Raw genomic sequence first — 19968 nt, 5'->3', positions numbered from 1 at the left:
ATAACTATGTCACTCGGGGGAGGGTGGAGAGTGTATGAAAAATCCATACCCCCGCCCAAGCGACGCAGTTACACTGACCTAGCCCCCGGTGTAGACAGCGCTATGTTGATGGGAGGGGTTCTCCTGTTGCCATAGCTACCTCCTCTCACGGAGGTGGATTAACTACACCGACGGGAGCGTAGTAGTAGCTGCGTTGCAGCAGCTTTTTAAGTGTAGACTTGCCCTGAGACACAGTGAGGCTAAGGCCAAGATCCTTAGAGATCTTCAGGAGACTAATTCCCATTGAAAGACCGTTGAGGATCTGGGCTTGAGTGACTTGCCCCAGGTCACGTCGGAAGTCTGTAGCAGAGCAAACATTTGAACCAAAGACTTCAGTCCCCTAACTACTGGCTCATACTTCCTCGCTACATTGGTTTTACACTGTCCTTAAGCTGTAGTTATTAATTTTTATGCACCATAGCAAATCTATTAAAAAGGTGCCAGCAAACAATGCGACCCAAAGATTTTGCTGCTAAATAATTTCCAGGGAACGTCAGACTGAAACTCATCTGGCGACAGTCTCATTAGCATTCTGCAGTGGAAATCTGACACAACATGGTTTGGCGGGGTTTTGTAGTTTTTAGCACTTTCAGAATCACCTTGAAATCACTGATTCTGGGATGTAACTCCATTTTAAATCTCTCTGAATGAGGCAGTGCATTCACCACCACACTTAGGTGTTTTCCATTCTCTCAGTCCAGGTCAGTCATTGACAAAAAAACTAATATTTGATGACAGATGGCTCTGTGAGATCCTGATAAGGCAATATCTCACTTTTGGAATTCAAGTGAGAGCCGAGTTCCTCTAGAGAATTATTTATGATACTATTATTGTGCCCAAACTCATTAGATGTAAAACATTCTGCCAGTCATCTTTATTCTGCACTTTCACAGCTGTCATACTGGCAGCCCAAAGATTATGACAGATGATGCTGATGGACAGTAGGATTGCAATCTTTACAGCCATAACAGATTTAAAGCTGCATGCCACTCATCTAAGGGAAAGTACTATACAAAAAAGTATAATAGATTGCTGCAGTTTATACACAATGACTAAATGACATTGCTAAATTATTTTTGGAGAAATTACTATGCCACTACAGAAACATCTTGTCCAGACATTTAATCACTGTCTAGGTTTTAATGGTTTAAGACCAAATTTTAAAGGCACCCACAACAGGTGTGTTTGCAAAAAAGGATGTAAACCCGGCCTGCTCACAAAAAGCTGCATTAGAGCATCAGACTTTCAGTGCAATTACTCGATTTGTGTGTATAACTCCTTTGCCTGTGCAATTACCGGATTTTTGTGCTGGTTTGCATGGGTAAAATTAGCCCATGGACACTTTTGTAGGACAGTGCCTACCTGTGTTTGGAAAATTTGGTCAAAAGGTTACTTCTATCCATTTAGGAAAAAGAGTTGCTTATATACGGTCTGTCGACCAGAAGTTGACTACCCTAGCGGAGGACTCTGTATTTGTATGGGGCACAGTGGTTCTGCTGGGATGGTGTCAGAAAAGGCTTCCACACACACAAAGGTGTGGAGTGGCTGGATCCTCTCTCCTGCAGAGCACACCCCAGCCTGCTTGGAGGCAGGAAGCGAGGGCTGTGAGAGAAAGGAGGTCCAGTGTGCCCAGTGGTGATGGGCCTCACAACTAGCCCAGGAGCTGGCTCTTGTATTGATGGCCCCTGCCACTCCCATCCCAAGAAGGGGTACAGTTGTGGCATGAGGCAGAGACCAGGGAGACCTGTGACCCAAGAACCTATTGATGCCAGTTGGGATCAGGGCTATAGAGGTCCTGGGGTCTGGTATTTGCATTCTAGTTCACCAAACGGTGTCATGTACAGGTTCTACTGAACCCAGGCTGGAAGGGGAAAACAGGGGTGTTGTTTTTACTGGTAATATAACAGCTGGGTGACATGGTATGGAGATTCAGGGCCTGAGGGCAGGTCTACACTTAAAACGGGGTATCGGCGCAGCTGCTCTGATGCAGCTGTGTCGCTGTAGCACTGAAGTGAAGACACTCCGATGCAGAGATGTACTTCCGCGAGAGGCGGGAGCAACTCTCCTGCTGACATAGTGCTGCCTGGGGGGGAAGATAAGGTCAGCAGCCCCCAGTGTAATTTAGACAGGTCTGGGGGGGCTTGTCTATAGTACAAAGCCTGTCTATGGGCCAAAGCACTGCCTGCATTCTCTGCAGTGCTAGAAGCTCTGGCCCCAGCATGCATGCCCCCTACACCAGAACTGTAAGCAGAGCTGACCCATACCTACTGATTCACGAGGGCAGGGCGGGGCAGAGTGAGGGCCATGGCTTCAGTAGGATGACCATATTTCCCAAAAGGGTAAACCAGACACCACCTGCGGCTAGCCCAAAGATCATCAGCTGGCAACAGCAAACGGGACAAACGCCTACTTTGGCCAAAAAAAGCCAGGAGAGGGCTTAAAAAAGGGACTGTCACGGCCCAAACGGGACATGTGGTCACCCTAGGCTTCAGCAGATGTTACTGAGCATGCTCAATACAAGCCAAGCCGCAAATCTGGGCAGGCATGTGAGCCTGTATCCCCTCCCTGATGCGTCCGTGGAAGGCTGTCTTCCCCAGTGCCCACCCTGGGGAAATTCTGTCCTCACTGGATTTAGAGTCCTTTTCTGTTACTCGGGGCCTTTTGCTCAGTGTAAAGGGGTCAGAGCCACAGTGATGATCTCATCATTCACCTCCTATTGTGAGGTCCTCCGCCACCTCCACTCTGCTTCATCTGCCATTAGCATAAACCTCTTTGCACCTTCTTCCCCACACTGCCCCTTCATCCTGCCCGACATTTTAAATGTATTACATTATGCTCCCGGACTAGTAGCCAATCTCATTTCGTGGGCAAGGTACTGATCGAAAGGTGAGGAAGGTGTCCTTTGATCTATAAAAATCGACACACTCATATTTCAATGGTGTCACCCACTGCTGTGTGGCCGGGGGGACTCACTCCCCACTCCCTCTTCTGGCTCCCTCCTCCAGGTCCTCCGGTTGGTGGAGATTTTGACAACATAGCAGCGTCAGAAATGGGTCGAGTTGGGTTTCATTCAAAAGGCCTTTTTCCCCCATGGACACTGTGGCACCAAGCATGACAAACCCAGAATAACGATGTAGATCTATACAGTCAAGAAAAGGTTTTTTAAAAAAAAATCAACACTTTTTAAAATTTTACTTTAGCATAGTGATGTATTGCTTACCTCAAAAAGACATTGATCTTGGCTAACGCTAGGGCAGTTGTCCTTGCTGTGTAGGACTGATACATTTATTCATCAAATTCATCATCAGTGTTTTCTCTGTCTTGGGTCACTGTTAGATGCGTTGTCACATTGATCCTCATCTACGCTGCACCTGCACATCTCCATACCGGGCAGGCTGCTGGCCAAACATCTGTGAGCTGGTGAGCATCTGGTCTTTGCACACGACCATTTGATTAGCTGGAGGTTGATTCAGAAGTGCATGGTGTTTCACACAACTGGTGTGATCCGTCCATTCTCCAAGACCCATCCATGCCTGATAGGATAGGATGTGCTCCGTCATCCCAAAGCCAATCCACTGTTTGACAATTTGCCCCCTTGATAGCCGGTATAAATGCACCCCTTGACAGTGGCTGGTTTTCTCCATTTGTCTGCTTCTTGGAAAACATCCACTGATGTAGCTCTGCAAGTGTCATAATGTTGGTCTTCAAATGGTAAACTCAGCATATGAACGCCACCAGTGCATTTATGACCTCATCAGTGATGGTCTGAGCCATTGTGAGCGCCTTCAGAGTGCGGAGAGAGTCTTCAGAGACTGCATCAAGTGCCTGCCAGTAAGAGAATTTGGTCTTTCCAGTAGCGTCACATCCTTGAAAAGGCATGGAACCCTGGCAGTGCGGTGTCTTTTAATGGCCCGGGTGATAGGGACACATCTCGGAGGAACAGACAGTGATTCTGTTCCTCAGCAGCAGGAACAAAAACAATCTGGTGGAAGCCTTTGGTATCATCTCACAGCAAGCACTAGAACGTCTGTGTCTTGGGCCACATCCAGAGCTTAGTAGTACCTCTCCCTGTGACACTGATGGCATGCAAGATAATTTTAGTGTCAGCCTCCTCATGGGAACGATGAAGAAATTCCACTGAACAGTGTAAGGCAGCAGCTTCATTGCGCTATGCAATTCTTTATACGCTGGAGCATTTTTCCTGTAAGGTGTGCAGTGAAGTCATTCTGTGCGCAAGTATGAGACAGCATCTTCTTCACTACAGCACTGGAGATGTTCATGGATTCAACTCTTTTGTACTGGACAGGTGCAATACCATGGAGTTTCTTCTTTCTAGTAATATTTTTGAATTGATTCCACTGCATAGGTATGAAACTCGAGGTGGACTTCGTCATAGGTCCATTATTTTTTCAGTAGCCTCAAAATGAAGTGTTCAGCCAAATCTCGGCAGGTGTTAACTGTTCCTGGTTTGTCAAGAGCGTGTGCTTTGGCCATTTCCCCACCCACTTCATATACCTTCTTGTCTTCTTGGACAAGCTCTTCAGCTGGTGGGGGAAGGAGCAGGATTGCCAAGCTGGAGACTGCTGGAGTGACTCCTGGAGCCACAGGAGAAACTCCCATCCAGGAGATCTTCACCCTGACCCTATGGGGAGTGCAGTGAACTCCCAAAGACAGAAGAAGGCCCCCAAGGGGTAAGGACCCTGTGCAAGAAGTAAGGAACTAGGGCCTGTGCAGAAGCCTCCCAGAGCAAGTGACTGGGCATGGTCAGGTTTTCCCACCCTCTGGGAGACAAACCTCAGGAGACTCCTTTACATTACTACAGTCGGTATTCTTCTCATCTGGGTCCTGAGCCAAAGCCCACTGCAGCCAATGGGCTGATATGTAGCGCTCAGCTCAGGAAATACTAATGAAGTGTTGTCTGTTCCCTACCCTGAGAAGCAGCGAGAGTGAGAATTACAGGACCTCTGGATGTAGGCTTCTTGCTGGAAGATGGTAGCAAGCTTTGATACATACAGGATCATCCTTAATATCCAGATGGGGCAGAGCAGGGGTTTCCTTTTGTATAATCACCACCCGCTGTGTTAGGATCTTTCATCCCCGGAACTCCTGATCATTCAGAGACTTTTGCATAGTTCTCAAGCTGTTTGATTCACTGATTTTCCCACAGTCCATGGACTGTTTTTAAAATAATTCTCTGGGTCTCCATCACCACCCTTTCCCTTGTTTTTCCCCCTGTGTGCTGCAGACAAGCGCACAAATTTTCCAGTCTCATGTCCACGATAGATGGTTTAAGTGGCAGAGCTTTGAATCTGCTTTCCAGCCTGGCATTTTAGGGTTGCTGATTTAAAGCCTCCAACAGTTCTTTAATGAGAGCCCTCCAGCGGCTGGAAAATAGAGGCAACTTCTGCAGGGACTGGGCCAGACTCAACCAATCTGGTGCAAGGAGATGGAAACTACATATCCTTGTACTTATTGATCCCCAGCCTAAGCCGCGGTGCGGGGAATTCACCAGGGAAGGCAACTTTAAGTGTTGGAGATTCCAAAGAACCACCAGTTGTGGAGGCTGGTGAGAGGATTGAGTCCTAAGTATACCTCCTCCCCAACCGCACTGCTCACTGCATTGCCGGTTCACGCTTGGATTTCTAGTACATTCTTTATTTATCTCCTTCTCAGACAGCTCAAGCAGCTCACAACACTTATCAGTGGCCTGGTATAAAGAGGGTTCAAATAAGAACATAAGAACGGCCATACTGGGTCAGACCAAAGGTCCATCTAGCACAGTATCTTGTCTTCTGACAGTGGCCAATGCCAGGTGCCCCAGAGGGAATGAACAGAACAGGTCATCATCATGTGATCCACCCTCTATTTATAAATTGATTATAAACTAGGGAAGAGTTTGTATTGAGACATTGCATCCTTGCCAGCTGTAGGCCTTCAGTCATCATACATCAGGCCCTAAAAATATCATGAGATAAAAAAAAAGTCATGGTTTGTAAGCCAAATAATACACGTAGGGTTCTTTTTTGCCTTCTAGTTTCTGAGCCTTTTGGCTGCATTCATGTCCCCTTTTCCAGCTTTTCTCTGCCAGCCTGGGGACTAGAAACTTTTTGTTTTTTTAAATGGAGGAGGAGATTCTTCTGATATTATTACTGTTTGTATTAGCGTAATCATGGACAAAGACCCCGTGTGCTAGGTGCTGTACAAACCTAGAAGAACAAGGGCAGTCCCTGCCCCAAAGAGATTACAAGCTAAGTAGCTGTGAATCTTGATTTCAGGAGCTGGGGCTTTAAAAAAAAAAAAACCCCACCAAATATTGCAAGACTTGTGATAAAATGCCACGAGCTGGCAAACTGACATTGCGCTAACCTCACTGCACCGCTGCCAGTTCAGACTCACACCCTAAGAATTTGACTGGAGTAGGATTTAAAGATGTGATGTGAGCACATTGTAACACTCTTGAAAAGCCTAGCGTAGGGGAGGTACACTGTGGCAGATCCTAAATTGGTGTAAACCAACCTAGCTCCAGCAATGGAACCATGATTATTTACACCAGTTGAAAATTGGCCCCAGGACTATTAATACATGCTAAACTGGTCAAATCAAACTCAAACCCTGGGTGTGAGCGTGGAGGGGGTGACTCAACCCATTTAGTGCATTTTAAAGGCAGTGTCCTTTGTCTACGTTAGACTTTTCAAACATGTTAGTTACCAGGTGTTAGCCAACAGGTGCTAACATCACACTTAAAATCATACTCTATATAAAGTCTGAGTTTCTTTTCAAAAGTCAACCTGCTTTTTTAAGAACATTGTAAATATTTTTCACTCTTTGCCCAAGACCTTTTATGGCAGATTTCCGACCAAAGCTGTTTTGTACTGTTCAAGTCAAAGCACTAGGAATTTTTTCTCTGATTGTTTTTGAGTGGACTGACCCTAAACAACAACTGGGCTACTGGAAGCTAGTAAGTTCAAATATGCAGAACAGCTTTTCAGCAGAGTTTAACTGGAGGCGTGCTTCTTCTTTCTGAACCTATCATATTTATGGACAGATTCTTTAATTTGAGTTTGCGTTTCTTTCTTAGAAAAATCTCATGTTTAATTAACATAGTTTCAGATAAAAGGAATTCAAGAAGAAAATTAAAAATGCATGAAGCTTCTGGAGTCATCCAATTACTGGGATGGCCACATAACTATGGCAGCCTCAATTTTACAAAGCAAGTGGAAACAGAAATTCAAAGGTTTGCCACAATGAAATGCCATTCTATTTAGAAATCTGCTATTTTAGAAATGTACATATGCATTTCTTCTTCTTGCACTGTCTCTGAATAAGGTAAAGATCAAACAGACAGACTGCCCTGCAAAGCGTACGCATGTCCGTTGAGAATGCTTTTTAAGCACAATTTGCTCTTTACTCTTTTAATGTTAAAATATGTAAAATCATCAGAAAAAAATGTTCTTTTTGCATTCAGGACTGCAACAAGAATTTGCAAAAGCAAGTTCTAAGTAATATAGTCCCAGAAACACGCTGTATGGATTGTAACTTTCCTGAATAAGAGAGGCTTGATTCAGTCACTAGGATACTGTTTTCTTGGCAAATACAGAACAAGGATCAAATCCTCCCCCTCCCCCAGTGATGGGCAGATTGCGCCCAGCTCTCCATCTTTGATGGGAATTGCACCATCTCCCAACTCTCTCTCTCTGGCTGAGGTCAGCTTTTGGAAGAAACCAAGGAGAGGTAGGCCATGACAGCCCCCATCCACTAACCACAGGGTCCCATTCTCCACCATTGGGTGATTTTACTGCTGTATTGAACATGTTTCTTACCGAGATCATACGTTCCCTCCTACCTCACCACGCTGCCCCCAGTCTTCAAACTAATCTTTATCTCCACCCTTCCCTCCCCCTCCTCTTTCCTGTCCCTGTCCCAGCGCACCACTCTACCCTTCCGCTCCACCCTCTCTCTTTCCTATCTATTCATCCTCTGCCACCTCCTTTCCTTTCCTCTCCCCTCCCCTCCATCTGACCTCTCCAGCAATCTCTTCTTGCCTTTTTTTAAAAAGTAGCTTATAAACAGTTTTTAAAAATCCACAACCGGTACAGAATCCACTACATTTTGTAATTAGTGTGAGTAACCTCACATTCGTTTTTATTTTACCCTGCCCATTGTTCTCCCACCCTCCTAATGTGTGTCAAACTCTCTTGTGAATATTCTTTTTAACAAGGGGCTCATATCTTACTCTATGTATTTGCACAGTGCCTTGCACTGTGGGCCAGCAGGGAAGTCATGGATGTGGGCTAGGAGAGATGCTGACGGTGAACTGGCTCTGACCCACAGTCAGAGGAAGAGATGTGACAGAACACAGACTGATCCAACTCCCAACCCCCACAAAAAAATGTTACCTCAAAAAAAGTCCAAAACATCCGGAATAATAATAGGGACTAGAACTGAGTCTGATGATAATAGCACATAGATAGTTAAAGAGATATCATCACCTTCCTTCCATCCGTGGGGAGCAGCCAACCACTGACACACACATTCTCATCAGCTGATTTTTGTTTAAAAAGTATGGACAACTTTAAAGAGATCTGTCTGAATTCAAAATATTTCTTAAAATGTGTTTAATAAAAACACATGTACGCAAGCAAAGAGAGACATGGAACATTATTTGTTCAACATTTATATAGCCAAACAAACAAGATATTAGATACACTGCAGAAATATGGACCCAAACACACAGAATAAAACTGCAGTTTCTGCAAGAGAATACAGCTTACATTTTCCCGCCTAAGCACATGTTAAATACGTTAGTCATAGAAGTCATCAAATTCATTGGCATACGTATCATGGGTTTGTGGACGCAAAGCGGCTTCAATTTCTGAGTTGCTGTCATCAGACTCACCCCAGAAAGCTAGGAGAAAAAAATTAAAGCAAATAATAAATCAAAATGTTTTTATGCAACCATGTATTCACACACACTATAGAAAGCTTTCACGCAGCAGATCAGAATTAGGACAGACAACAGCTTTTCAGAAATGCTATGTAACTCATAAGAACATAAGAGCTGTCATCCTGGATCAGACTATAGTCCATCTTGCCCAGTATCCGGTCTGTGACATTGGCCTGTACCAGCGCATGAGGGAGAGTGCACAGAACAGGGCAATTTTGGAGTGATCCGCTCCCAGCTTCTAGGTCTAGGGTCACCCCGAGCAGGGGATGCCACTGATGGACTTATCTTCCATGAACTTATCTAGTTCTTGTTTGAACTCAGTTATTGCCATGGGATGTTGTGAAGCCCAAAGTATAAGTTCCACAGTCAGTTGCATGTTGTGTGACCAAGTCCTTCCTCTTGTTTGTATTCAACCTGCTGCCTATTAATTTCATTGGCTGACCCCTGGTTTTTGTATTGTGTGAAAGAGTAAATAACTTTCCTATTCACTTTCTCCACACCATTCATGATTTTATCTTGACCTCTATCGTATCCCCCCCCTTAGCTGTCTCTTTTCTAAGTTGACCAGCCCTAATCATTTTAGTTTCTCCTCATACGGAAGCTGTTTCAGAACCTTGATCATCTTTGTTGTTCTTCTCAGAACCTTTTTAGTTCCACTGTATCCTTTCTGAAATGGGGCAACCAGAACTGCACGCAGTATTCAAGATGTGGGTGTACCATGGATTTATATAGTGTCATTCTGATATTTTCTGTTGTATTTTCTATCCCTTTCCTAACAGTTCCTAACATACCATTAGACTCTTTGACCACTGCTGGGTATAGAGCGGAAACTTTCAGAGAACTATCCATGGTGACTCCAAGATCTCCTTCTTGGGTGGTAATAGCTAATTTAGAACCCATCAGTGTATTAGGCTCATTATATAGGTACAGTTGTTATTATACTCTTAGGTATGAATTTCCAACACACCGTGTAGCTTACAAGGCTTGTTATTTGTTAATTGGATTGTTGTGCACAAATACTGCACGCTGATTTAGAAAGTCCCACTTCATTGTTTCGCAAGGTAGTTTGATAAAATATTTCCACTCAAAGCAATTTACTTGACATCTGCAGTCTGACTGAATAGGAGCTTTTTCTGTTACACTCCACTTTCTCTATCTACTCGACCCTGAAGTGAAGTCACAATCACACTTACATCACAGAGCTGGCATGGAAATGGCAGTGAGGTCACAAATAAAGTACCACCATTTTCCTGCAGGATCAAATAGGAATATACCAGAGAAACAATTTAAACACAGAGGATTTTGGGAATTAGCAAGTGTAGCAAGAAATTTACATAAAATAATAGCGAGAGGAGCATTTTAATTCTGAAGTGAATTCACTCATTTCAGCGCTAAAGAGAAAAACATGAGCATTACTGCAAGTTTAAAAATGTGGGGGGAAAAATACAGGAGAAGGGGAAATGCTGGAGAAATGCTGACAAAGATTCGGTTCAAGCTGGGGACTTGTCAACTCTTTGTTTAATAATTTTAACTCATTATCTTTCATTCTAATGAATGCCATGTAATAACCTTTCCCCCCTAACATTTGTCTGTGCCGGCATGTTATAGGAGGGTTGCTCATGAATGCAGGTCTGGCTGCTGCTGTGAATATTTTTAATAGGAAAAGAGCATGGAAGCATTTTGTTTTTAAAACGATAAACAGGAAAGTGACATGGACTTTACAAAAAGCTAGGAGGAGAAGATGGGGCAAATTCTGGCCCTACTGACTTTGGCAATGTCTCAATATAGGGTTAAAAGCTCCTGTCTGCTTCTGCAAGCGTAGGAGACAGCCTACAGCAGGAGAAACCAGCTGGGGGATGAGAAGCATGGAAATGAGGCTGCTACCTCCATGGCACATTCCTCCTCCTCTTCCCAGTTGCACGGAAGCCCCTCTGCAGGAGCCCCATGGGGGTTCATCCATGCTCCGCCAGGTTCTTCCCCCTCCAGCCTTGTGTGTAAAGTGGCACAAGTTAGCACAGCCAGCGTGTGCAGTAACTATTTCAGCTTGACCCTCTCTCTTGTGCAATCCTCCACTCCAGATGGGCTTCTGGTGGCGGCTGCTTGATCTCAGCAGCCATACTGCCCGGGGCAATGGGAGCAGGGAAAAGGAAAGTGGCCTCCACATACTTTTATTTTAACTCATTCATTCTATTAAAAAGGCCTCAGAGCTCTTAGTGCTTTGGGCAATAATCAAAAATACAAACCATCTACTGCCCACAATTCCTGCAGGCTATTCCCTTCCTCATAGACCCCTGACTCCAGCGGGTTAGGGGTCTGACGCTTCACCTCTTCAACTGTGGGTGCCACAATGGGGGCAAATCACCCAGCTTCCCTAGCCTAAACTCCACAAACTGGCATTCGCGGCCTTTCCGCTCCATTGCAGGGGAGTCACCAGCCTAGCACGGTGATGGGAGTCTTCAGCACTCTTCAAATCATAGAATCATAGAATATCAGGGTTGGAAGGGACCTCAGGAGGTCATCTAGTCCAACCCCCTGCTCAAAGCAGGACCAATCCCCAATTAAATCATCCCAGCCAGCGCTTTGTCAAGCCTGACCTTAAAAACATCTAAGGAAGGAGATTCTACCACCTCCCTAGGTAACGCATTCCAGTGTTTCACCACCCTCCTAGTGAAAAAGTTTTTCCTAATATCCAACCTAAACCTCCCCCACTGCAACTTGAGACCATTACTCCTTGTCCTGTCCTCTTCTACCACTGAGAATAGTCTAGAACCATCCTCTTTGGAACCACCTCTCAGGTAGTTGAAAGTAGCTATCAAATCCCCCCTCATTCTTCTCTTCTGCAAGACTAAACAATCCCAGTTCCCTCAGCCTCTCCTCATAAGTCATGTGTTCCAGACCCCTAATCATTTTTGTTGCCCTTCGCTGGACTCTCTCCAATTTATCCACATCCTTCTTGTAGTGCGGGGCCCAAAACTGGACACAGTACTCCAGATGAGGCCTCACCAATGTCAAATAGAGGGGAACGATCACGTCCCTCGATCTGCTGGCAATGCCCCTACTTATACATCCCAAAATGCCATTGGCCTTCTTGGCAACAAGGGCACACTGTTGACTCATATCCAGCTTCTCGTCCACTGTAACCCCTAGGTCCTTTTCCGCAGAACTGCTGCCTAGCCATTCGGTCCCTAGTCTGTAGCGGTGCATTGGGTTCTTCCGTCCTAAGTGCAGGACCCTGCACTTATCCTTATTGAACCTCATCAGATTTCTTTTGGCCCAATCCTCCAATTTGTCTAGGTCCCTCTGTATCCTATCCCTGCCCTCCAGCGTATCTACCACTCCTCCTAGTTTAGTATCATCCACAAATTTGCTGAGAGTGCAATCCACACCATCCTCCAGATCATTTATGAAGATATTGAACAAAACCGGCCCCAGGACCGACCCTTGGGGCACTCCACTTGATAGCGGCTGCCAACTAGACATGGAGCCATTGATCACTACCCGTTGAGCCCGACAATCTAGCCAACTTTCTACCCACCTTATAGTGCATTCATCCAGCCCATACTTCTTTAACTTGCTGACAAGAATACTGTGGGAGACCGTGTCAAAAGTTTTGCTAAAGTCAAGGAACAACACATCCACTGCTTTCCCCTCATCCACAGAACCAGTTATCTCATCATAGAAGGCGATTAGATTAGTCAGGCATGACCTTCCCTTGGTGAATCCATGCTGACTGTTCCTGATCACTTTCCTCTCCTCTAAGTGCTTCAGGATTCATTCCTTGAGGACCTGCTCCATGATTTTTCTGGGGACTGAGGTGAGGCTGACTGGCCTGTAGTTCCCAGGATCCTCCTTCTTCCCTTTTTTAAAGATTGGCACTACATTAGCCTTTTTCCAGTCATCCGGGACTTCCCCCGTTCGCCACAAGTTTTCAAAGATAATGGCCAATGGCTCTGCAATCACAGCCGCCAATTCCTTTAGCACTCTCGGATGCAACGCGTCCGGCCCCATGGACTTGTGCATGTCCAGCTTTTCTAAATAGTCCCTAACCACCTCTTTCTCCACAGAGGGCTGGCCACCTACTCCCCATGCTGTGATGCCCAGTGCAGCAGTCTGGGAGCTGACCTTGTTCGTGAAGACAGAGGCAAAAAAAGCATTGAGTACATTAGCTTTTTCCACATCCTCTGTCACTAGGTTGCCTCCCTCATTCAGTAAGGGGCCCACACTTTCCTTGACTTTCTTCTTGTTGCCAACATACCTGAAGAAACCCTTCTTGTTACTCTTGACATCTCTTGCTAGCTGCAGCTCCAGGTGTGATTTGGCCCTCCTGATTTCATTCCTACATGCCCGAGCAATATTTTTATACTCTTCCCTGGTCATTTGTCCAATCTTCCACTTCTTGTAAGCTTCTTTTTTATGTTTAAGATCTGCAAGGATTTCACCGTTAAGCCAAGCTGGTCGCCTGCCATATTTACTATTCTTTCGACACATCGGGATGGTTTGTCCCTGTAACCTCAATAGGGATTCCTTGAAATATAGCCAGCTCTTCTGGACTCCTTTCCCCTTCATGTTAGTCCCCCAGGGGATCCTACCCATCAGTTCCCTGAGGGAGTCGAAGTCTGCTTTCCTGAAGTCCAGGGTCTGTATTCTGCTGCTTACCTTTCTTCCCTGTGTCAGGATCCTGAACTCAACCAACTCATGGTCACTGCCTCCCAGATTCCCATCCACTTTTGCTTCCCCCACTAATTCAGGATTCGTCAACAGCATCCCCATCACAGCACAGATTGCCCATTCCAAAATATGTTCTCTGTGGTTAGGGACTAGAGGGCCAGTAAAGGTGGACTCCAGATGCAAAACACTCAGGTCCCAAAACTCCTTTCATTTACAGCAGGGCAAATTGCGGTAACTCAACCCAAGGCAGTGGAATTCTGTTGGTGCACAACTGACGTTAGAGGAGAGTAAGGCATTCATTGTGCAACGCGTCTATAAAAAGGAAGCTCACTTGCACATGCAAAGATGCACCATTGCGCACATACATTTGTGCACAGCGCTACGGAAACAGCTCAACACATTGCTGGCAATTCTACATCGGATTTACGTGTTCAGTTGTGAGCTGGCACATGGAAACTGATTGTTTTATTCTGTTGCTGAAGTGCAACCCTCGAGAGCAGTACAAAGTCTGGGATCTTCCTGATCCTCAGCCTGGTTCCAGGGCAGGGACTTGGGCATGTTCAGTGGAGTCTTAGACTGCATCCAAAACAGCCCTGCTGCCAGAAGCTGGGAGCAGTCCAGGTCTGTTCAGGGTAAAAGGCAGCCCAGGACGACTAATGGTGTGTTTCATATCCACAAAACAAGGAACATCCCCCCTAGAACGGCATTTAGTCTCTGAGGCTGCACAGTCCCACTGTCCTATAAAACTTCCATGGACCAAGAGCCAAAAAGGTCCTTTTTATTTCTATAGTTCCTTAAGAGTTAATGTCTTCAGATCCTTTTTGCCAATTGCTAAGGCTCCTATTGCACCAGGCTTATGATACAAATTAGATCAAAAGCACAACAAAAAAAGACAACAGACGGAGGTGGGTGTAGGAGAGTACTGGGGAAACACCAGCAGATGCAAGGAAAGGAGGCTAAGTTTGCCTGTAAAGAACAAATCAGTTGAATAGATTAATTTGCTGTGTCTCTTGGGAGCTTACGTAGATTTGTTGTTTTTGTTTCATTCATGGATTGATTTTCACTCTTTACAAGGCTATGCTTGGTGGATTGCGATTGAAAGGCTCCAGAAAAAAATGATTACACATAGGGCCTGAAAGCAAGGGCGGGGGGGGGTCAAATGGCAGTGGGGGGAAGACTGGTCATGGAAGAAGGCACAAATAGGAAAGTGGGAGAAGAATGTAAGGGGAGCCACTAGGCAAGAGGCTTGAGGGGAGCAAGTGGAATGTCGTAGAGATGAGAGAAGGGACAGTAAGCAGGAGCAAGATGATGTCCAGCACTCTGAAAGGTAAGAGCCACTCACTTAAATCTGATGCTCAAGGTGTGTGGATTGGGCCCCTAAACTGTGCTCATAGGCTGAATGTGATAGCTCCCTGTTATGCAGCAAGAGTACTGCAACTGATGAGAGACAAAGGAATTGCCATATAGATCAGATCTGTGGTCTGTCTCGCTCAGTATATTGTCTCTGACAATGGCCAGCACTAGATGCTTCGTAGAAAGATGCAAGAAACCTCTCATTAGGCAGATCTGGGGTGATCTGCCCTTTCCATTACATCTCCTCCTAATCCCTAATAGTTAGTGATTGACGTACACCCCAATACAGGAGGTTTAATACTCCTTTAAAATTTGTTAGCATTAACTTTTATAACTCAGGACATTCTTGTTATCCATATAAATGTCCAATCCTTACTGAATCTTGCCAAGTTTTTGGCCTCAGCCACATCCTGTGGCAAAGAGTTTCACAGCTTAATTATGCATTATATTAGAAATTATTTCTTTTTACTGGTTTTGAAGTTGCCACCTTTCAATTTCATTGAATCTCCTCTGGTTGCATCTGAAGAAGTGGTTTTTTACCCACAAAAGCTTATGCCCAAATAAATCTGTTAGTCTTTAAGGTGCCACCAGACTCCTCCTTGTTTTTTTGGATACAGACTAACACAGCTACCCCCTGATACTCTGGTTCCTATGTTATGAGACAGGGTAGACAGAAGCTCCTGATCCACCTTCTCAATATTATTGATCATTTTATATAGTTTTATCATGTCCCCCCTTATCCATGGTGCAGATTCATTACTTTGGCTTGCATATATAATATACATTACATTGAAAAAGACGTTTCTAAATAACATAATATTTGTTTCTCACCTTTGGATTTCATAGTGGTTATTCTCCTTTTGCTTGTGTTCCTGCAAAACAAAGTGATATTTACATATTCAGAAGATGGTAAAACAGCATGAAAAGTTTAGGAATCAAGTCAAATCTTCTGAGTTAAGATAGTAAATTTTTTCAGTTCTATAACTGCAACTCTATTTTTTTGGATTAAAAAAACAAAAATAAAGGGTTCAAGGCATTTTAGAACACAGGATGGTAAAGTTTCATGCACAGCAATGACATTCAGGGCTAGATCCTCAACTGGAGTAAACCAGAATAGCTCCATTGAAATCAACACTGATTTACCCAGCTGAGGATTTGGCCCTGAATGTCCTTGCTGTGCACGAAACCTTTACACTTTTAAAAATACATGACGGTAAAGAAAAAAAAAAGAATCAAACAAAAACAATCCCCACCAAATTTCCTTATTTCCAAAACTGTTCTTAGAACTTAGCTACTGGGTTCCCATAGCATCACCCATGTCCCTATGTAAATGTGCAGCCTTTCGGCCGCCTTTGATCTACCTTGATGCATATGCAGTTGCAATTCTGTTCTGTTAAATGACTGATCTTGTGTCTAGAGCATCACAAACCCTTTTCACTTTCTCAAACAAGCTGGAATCATTTTGATCTTTTGTGTGCAGCATGTGTATTGTGTTGGTGCTGTGAAATAATCATGTAGGGGGCAGTGATGTAGGAGAATTAACTGTTATATTAACAATCCTGTGATAAACACTAAAAAATAGCTTTTCAGTTGATTTTCATAAGGAAGGTTGAATAGGAGAATTTGTGATATGGCTGTTCAAACTGTTGAAATATAAACAGATGTCAATTTGAAACCCTCGCGACAGTTAAAACAGGACTTATTCTTATATCAATTAAGTTGAGATTTTATACACCTGTAGTATTCCATTAAAAAAAAAAAAAAAAGAGAAATCCTAAAGATAATGATTTAAAGCCAAGGGTTTAAAAGAATTATTCTAATAACTATCACAGAAAAGTCAGTGAAAGATCCTAAATGTCAAAACATTTGTACAAATAATCTCTGAATATTCCTTTACATTTTTTTTTTTTACTATTTTACACATTTCTCTGTCTAATTACAGAGGCTGACACTGCAAATTCTCACTCAAGCAAGTAATCCCACTAGTGAGTAAGGGCTCAAGGACATGGGCTACATTTACTACAATCTACTAATGAACAACTGAAAAGATAAACTTAACTGACAAGCAAGAGAGCAGTTTAATTACACTCCAGCGATAACGTGTTTTACCCTTTTAAGTAAAAGAAATATGTTGTGTTGTGTAATAGGTTATTTTATATTTCTGTTGAACTTGGGCAAAAATCCTAGGTCTACAATACGCTAACTGTCCTCACTAAAAATGTCTCAGTTAAAGTTCAACCAAAATATTAAACTGAAGAGTTTACATTCATATATATGTTGTATATTACAAATGTTAAAAACCTGTTTCGTTACCAAACAGTCAATACACCTTGTTGAAGCAAATTATTTTAATTTATTAATCTTACAGTATTAATCTTACATTTTACACCATTCAAACGAAATCCATCCGAGACCCTTAGTCATGAATTTAAAAAACTCTTGCACACACAAAGCAAACAGTACCACATTTTGCCCTCAAGGTGAGGTTCATTAGACATTCAGCTTTACAACCTCAGCTCCAGTTCAACAAAGCACTTATGCTGATGGCCATCCCTATTCATCTGGCAATGAACTTAAAAGATGTGCCTAACTTTAAGCACATGCTCAAGTCCCTTTTACTTTAAGTGGTCTGCACACATTGCTGAAAAGGGGCTGAATCTGGGGCTGAGGGCTCAGTCCTGCAAGGTGCTGAGCGCCCTCAACTCAACATTTAGTTTAGGAGTTGACAGTCCGCGGCATATCTCAAGGAGGCACTCGACACCTTACAGATTCAGGCTCCAGAAATGGTTTTCAGGAGATGCTGTTCTGGTTGCAGCATCGTTTTTTCCCTGGGATAGAATCAGTTGCCAGCTGTTGTTGAGTGAAGTGGCTCCTGTGACGGACTGTGCGAGAACCATTTAATCTTTCATGTATTTCAGCAAAGCAAAATCATCAGTTGATAGCTGCTGTTTACAGTCAGTCTGCTTCTTCATCTTCCATTATCAACAAGTGAGGGTTGATTATTATTACACCAGGGTAGAGAGTTCAGGATGCCTCTGTGCCCGGCTTCTTTTGTCCGGCCCAGCCCCAAATACATACAAGACAGAACCGATCACCTGGACCCACATCCTTGAGTATGCCGGAGGATCACACTGCACAGCTCGGTAGCGTGGATGGAAAATTGGCCTTTACTTTCCCCAAATTTTGGGCTAGCTGGGTTTCAGTGGTCCTCTTCCAGAACTTAAAGCAGCATGAAACCAGCACTATGTTATGCTTTCTGTCTACGGCCTCAAGGGGACGATATGGTACCGAGGGATAATCAGGGCTGTAGGGAAGCCACGATCACAGGACCTTGGCCCCCTTCTTTGGTAGCAGAAGAGAGAGGAGTAGTGTCTGAGTCACTCACGTGGCTCTAAACACCAAAGGATCTCTCCCCACTGGGATGATTCTTTCATGGCTGATTGCACTGACTTTAGGACCAGAACCCACCAGCAATATGGCACAGAGCAGCAGCAGCATATCAGGATCTTGGCCTTGATGTGGTAGAACAGAGAATGGACAGCAAGGGACATGGCTACTGAAATAGGCATCAGAAGAGCGTTGGTAGAATTCTGGGACAAATCTGGAAAGTCTTTTATGAAAACACTGGCATGTACAAAAGGCTGGGGTATCGTTAGGAAATGGGAGACCAGAGGAATGGACAGTGGAGAACGACCGACTGTTCTGAATTCAGAGTTGCAAAAAGAAAACCTGTGGCAAGTCTCATTTCCTAAGCAGCATCCTGAAATTAAATGTTGGCCGGTGCAGAGAAAAGATATAAGAGCTCTCTGTATTCCAGAAGGTTTATATTCGGAATCAGCAAATACAATTATGACAGTCGTCATCCAAACCTGCTTGGGAAGAATTGCAATAAGGGTCTATAAAGGAGATAAGTTGAGGCAAATTTATAGACTCTCATATCTCTCTACATGCTTCAATTTCTCTAAAATGCATCCCAGCATGGAACCAGTCATGTCAAGGTTCAATCAAAAAGCAGTTTAACTTCCAAATGCAAATCCAAATGCATCTATTTTTCTCTAGACCAAATCTCCCATTTTGATGCCTATTTAATCTGTTAAGACAAGGGTCTATATGGAAGATGCTCTGGAAACAAAAAGGAAGTGAAAAGTTCCTAAAGAAGAATATTTTTCCCCATAAAGAAAATTTTGATAGAGGTGGTCTAGATTCCCTTTGGTACATTCTACCAGAGCGAATCAAGTCAAACAAGTTTCAGTGAAAAACAGAAAACTTTCTTTTATTTCTGTGCTGGATACATCTCTGGCAGAGAACTTGTTGAACCCTTATACCGTATGTTAAGTGAAAACAAAAATATGTTCCATCAGAAAAAACAAACAAAACTGAAAAGGACCTAGTTAAAGCAACATTGATATTCCATAAAAATATGCCTGGAAGTAGATTGGCTAATCTTGTAAAACAGCTCGAAGCCTGTGCAAATCTATCTTGCAAAAATATTGTTGAGACACAATATCGTGTGGTAGACAAATAGAATTGTTTCTTTTTCACAAGACAGTTCTTAGTAACCCTCAGAGTGTGAGATAGCAGGTATAGAATTTCTTCCCAACAATGACTTGAGATGAAGTCGTGGTCCTTCTCCAAAATTACTCATTTTTTAAAAATGTCTAAAAAAGCTTATCATTGATAAAATGTAAGCCTGACTACTTAATTCCAGTCTCCATGCGGTGACAAAATATCTCCATTCCTGGGCGGTCATATTTTTTTTTCCTGTGAATTAGAATAAAAACTAGCTTCAACCTGGGCTATTATTTCCTCCTGAAAAATAACTCGTTCAAGATAGGTGCAGCTGATGAAGATATTTTTCTGTACTTTTAATAAGCATGAAAAAGAACAGTTGGTTTACTTCTAATGAATCATTTCTGAAGAAAAACCAGACAAATGTACTTGAGGAAGATAAATGGAAACTTAAA

The 19968-nt window shown here is 43.6% G+C and overlaps 1 protein-coding gene across 7 annotated transcripts in view; it reads right to left on the bottom strand.

Moving 5' to 3' along the window:
• Positions 1-8735: 8735 nt before the first annotated feature.
• Positions 8736-19968, bottom strand: part of KIZ (kizuna centrosomal protein) — a 101124-nt gene continuing 89891 nt past the window's right edge. For 5 of the 7 annotated variants that reach the window (XM_074949741.1, XM_074949745.1, XM_074949746.1 and 2 more), the window contains 2 exons: positions 15836-15876; positions 8737-8944 (listed from right to left, as the gene is read on the bottom strand). In XM_074949741.1, the coding sequence (XP_074805842.1) occupies positions 8841-8944; positions 15836-15876 (145 nt within the window). In that variant the 3' untranslated portion in view covers positions 8737-8840. Of the gene's footprint in view, positions 8945-15835; positions 15877-19968 lie in introns of all 7 variants that reach the window. The other 2 variants (XM_074949742.1, XM_074949743.1) reach the window with 1 other exon arrangement.

Source organism: Natator depressus, chromosome 3, assembly GCF_965152275.1.
Source record: "Natator depressus isolate rNatDep1 chromosome 3, rNatDep2.hap1, whole genome shotgun sequence".
In the NCBI taxonomy this organism is placed as follows: Eukaryota; Metazoa; Chordata; order Testudines; family Cheloniidae; genus Natator; species Natator depressus.
Note: the sequence above shows the minus strand (reverse complement) of the source record. Positions and strands in the feature narration are given on the sequence as shown.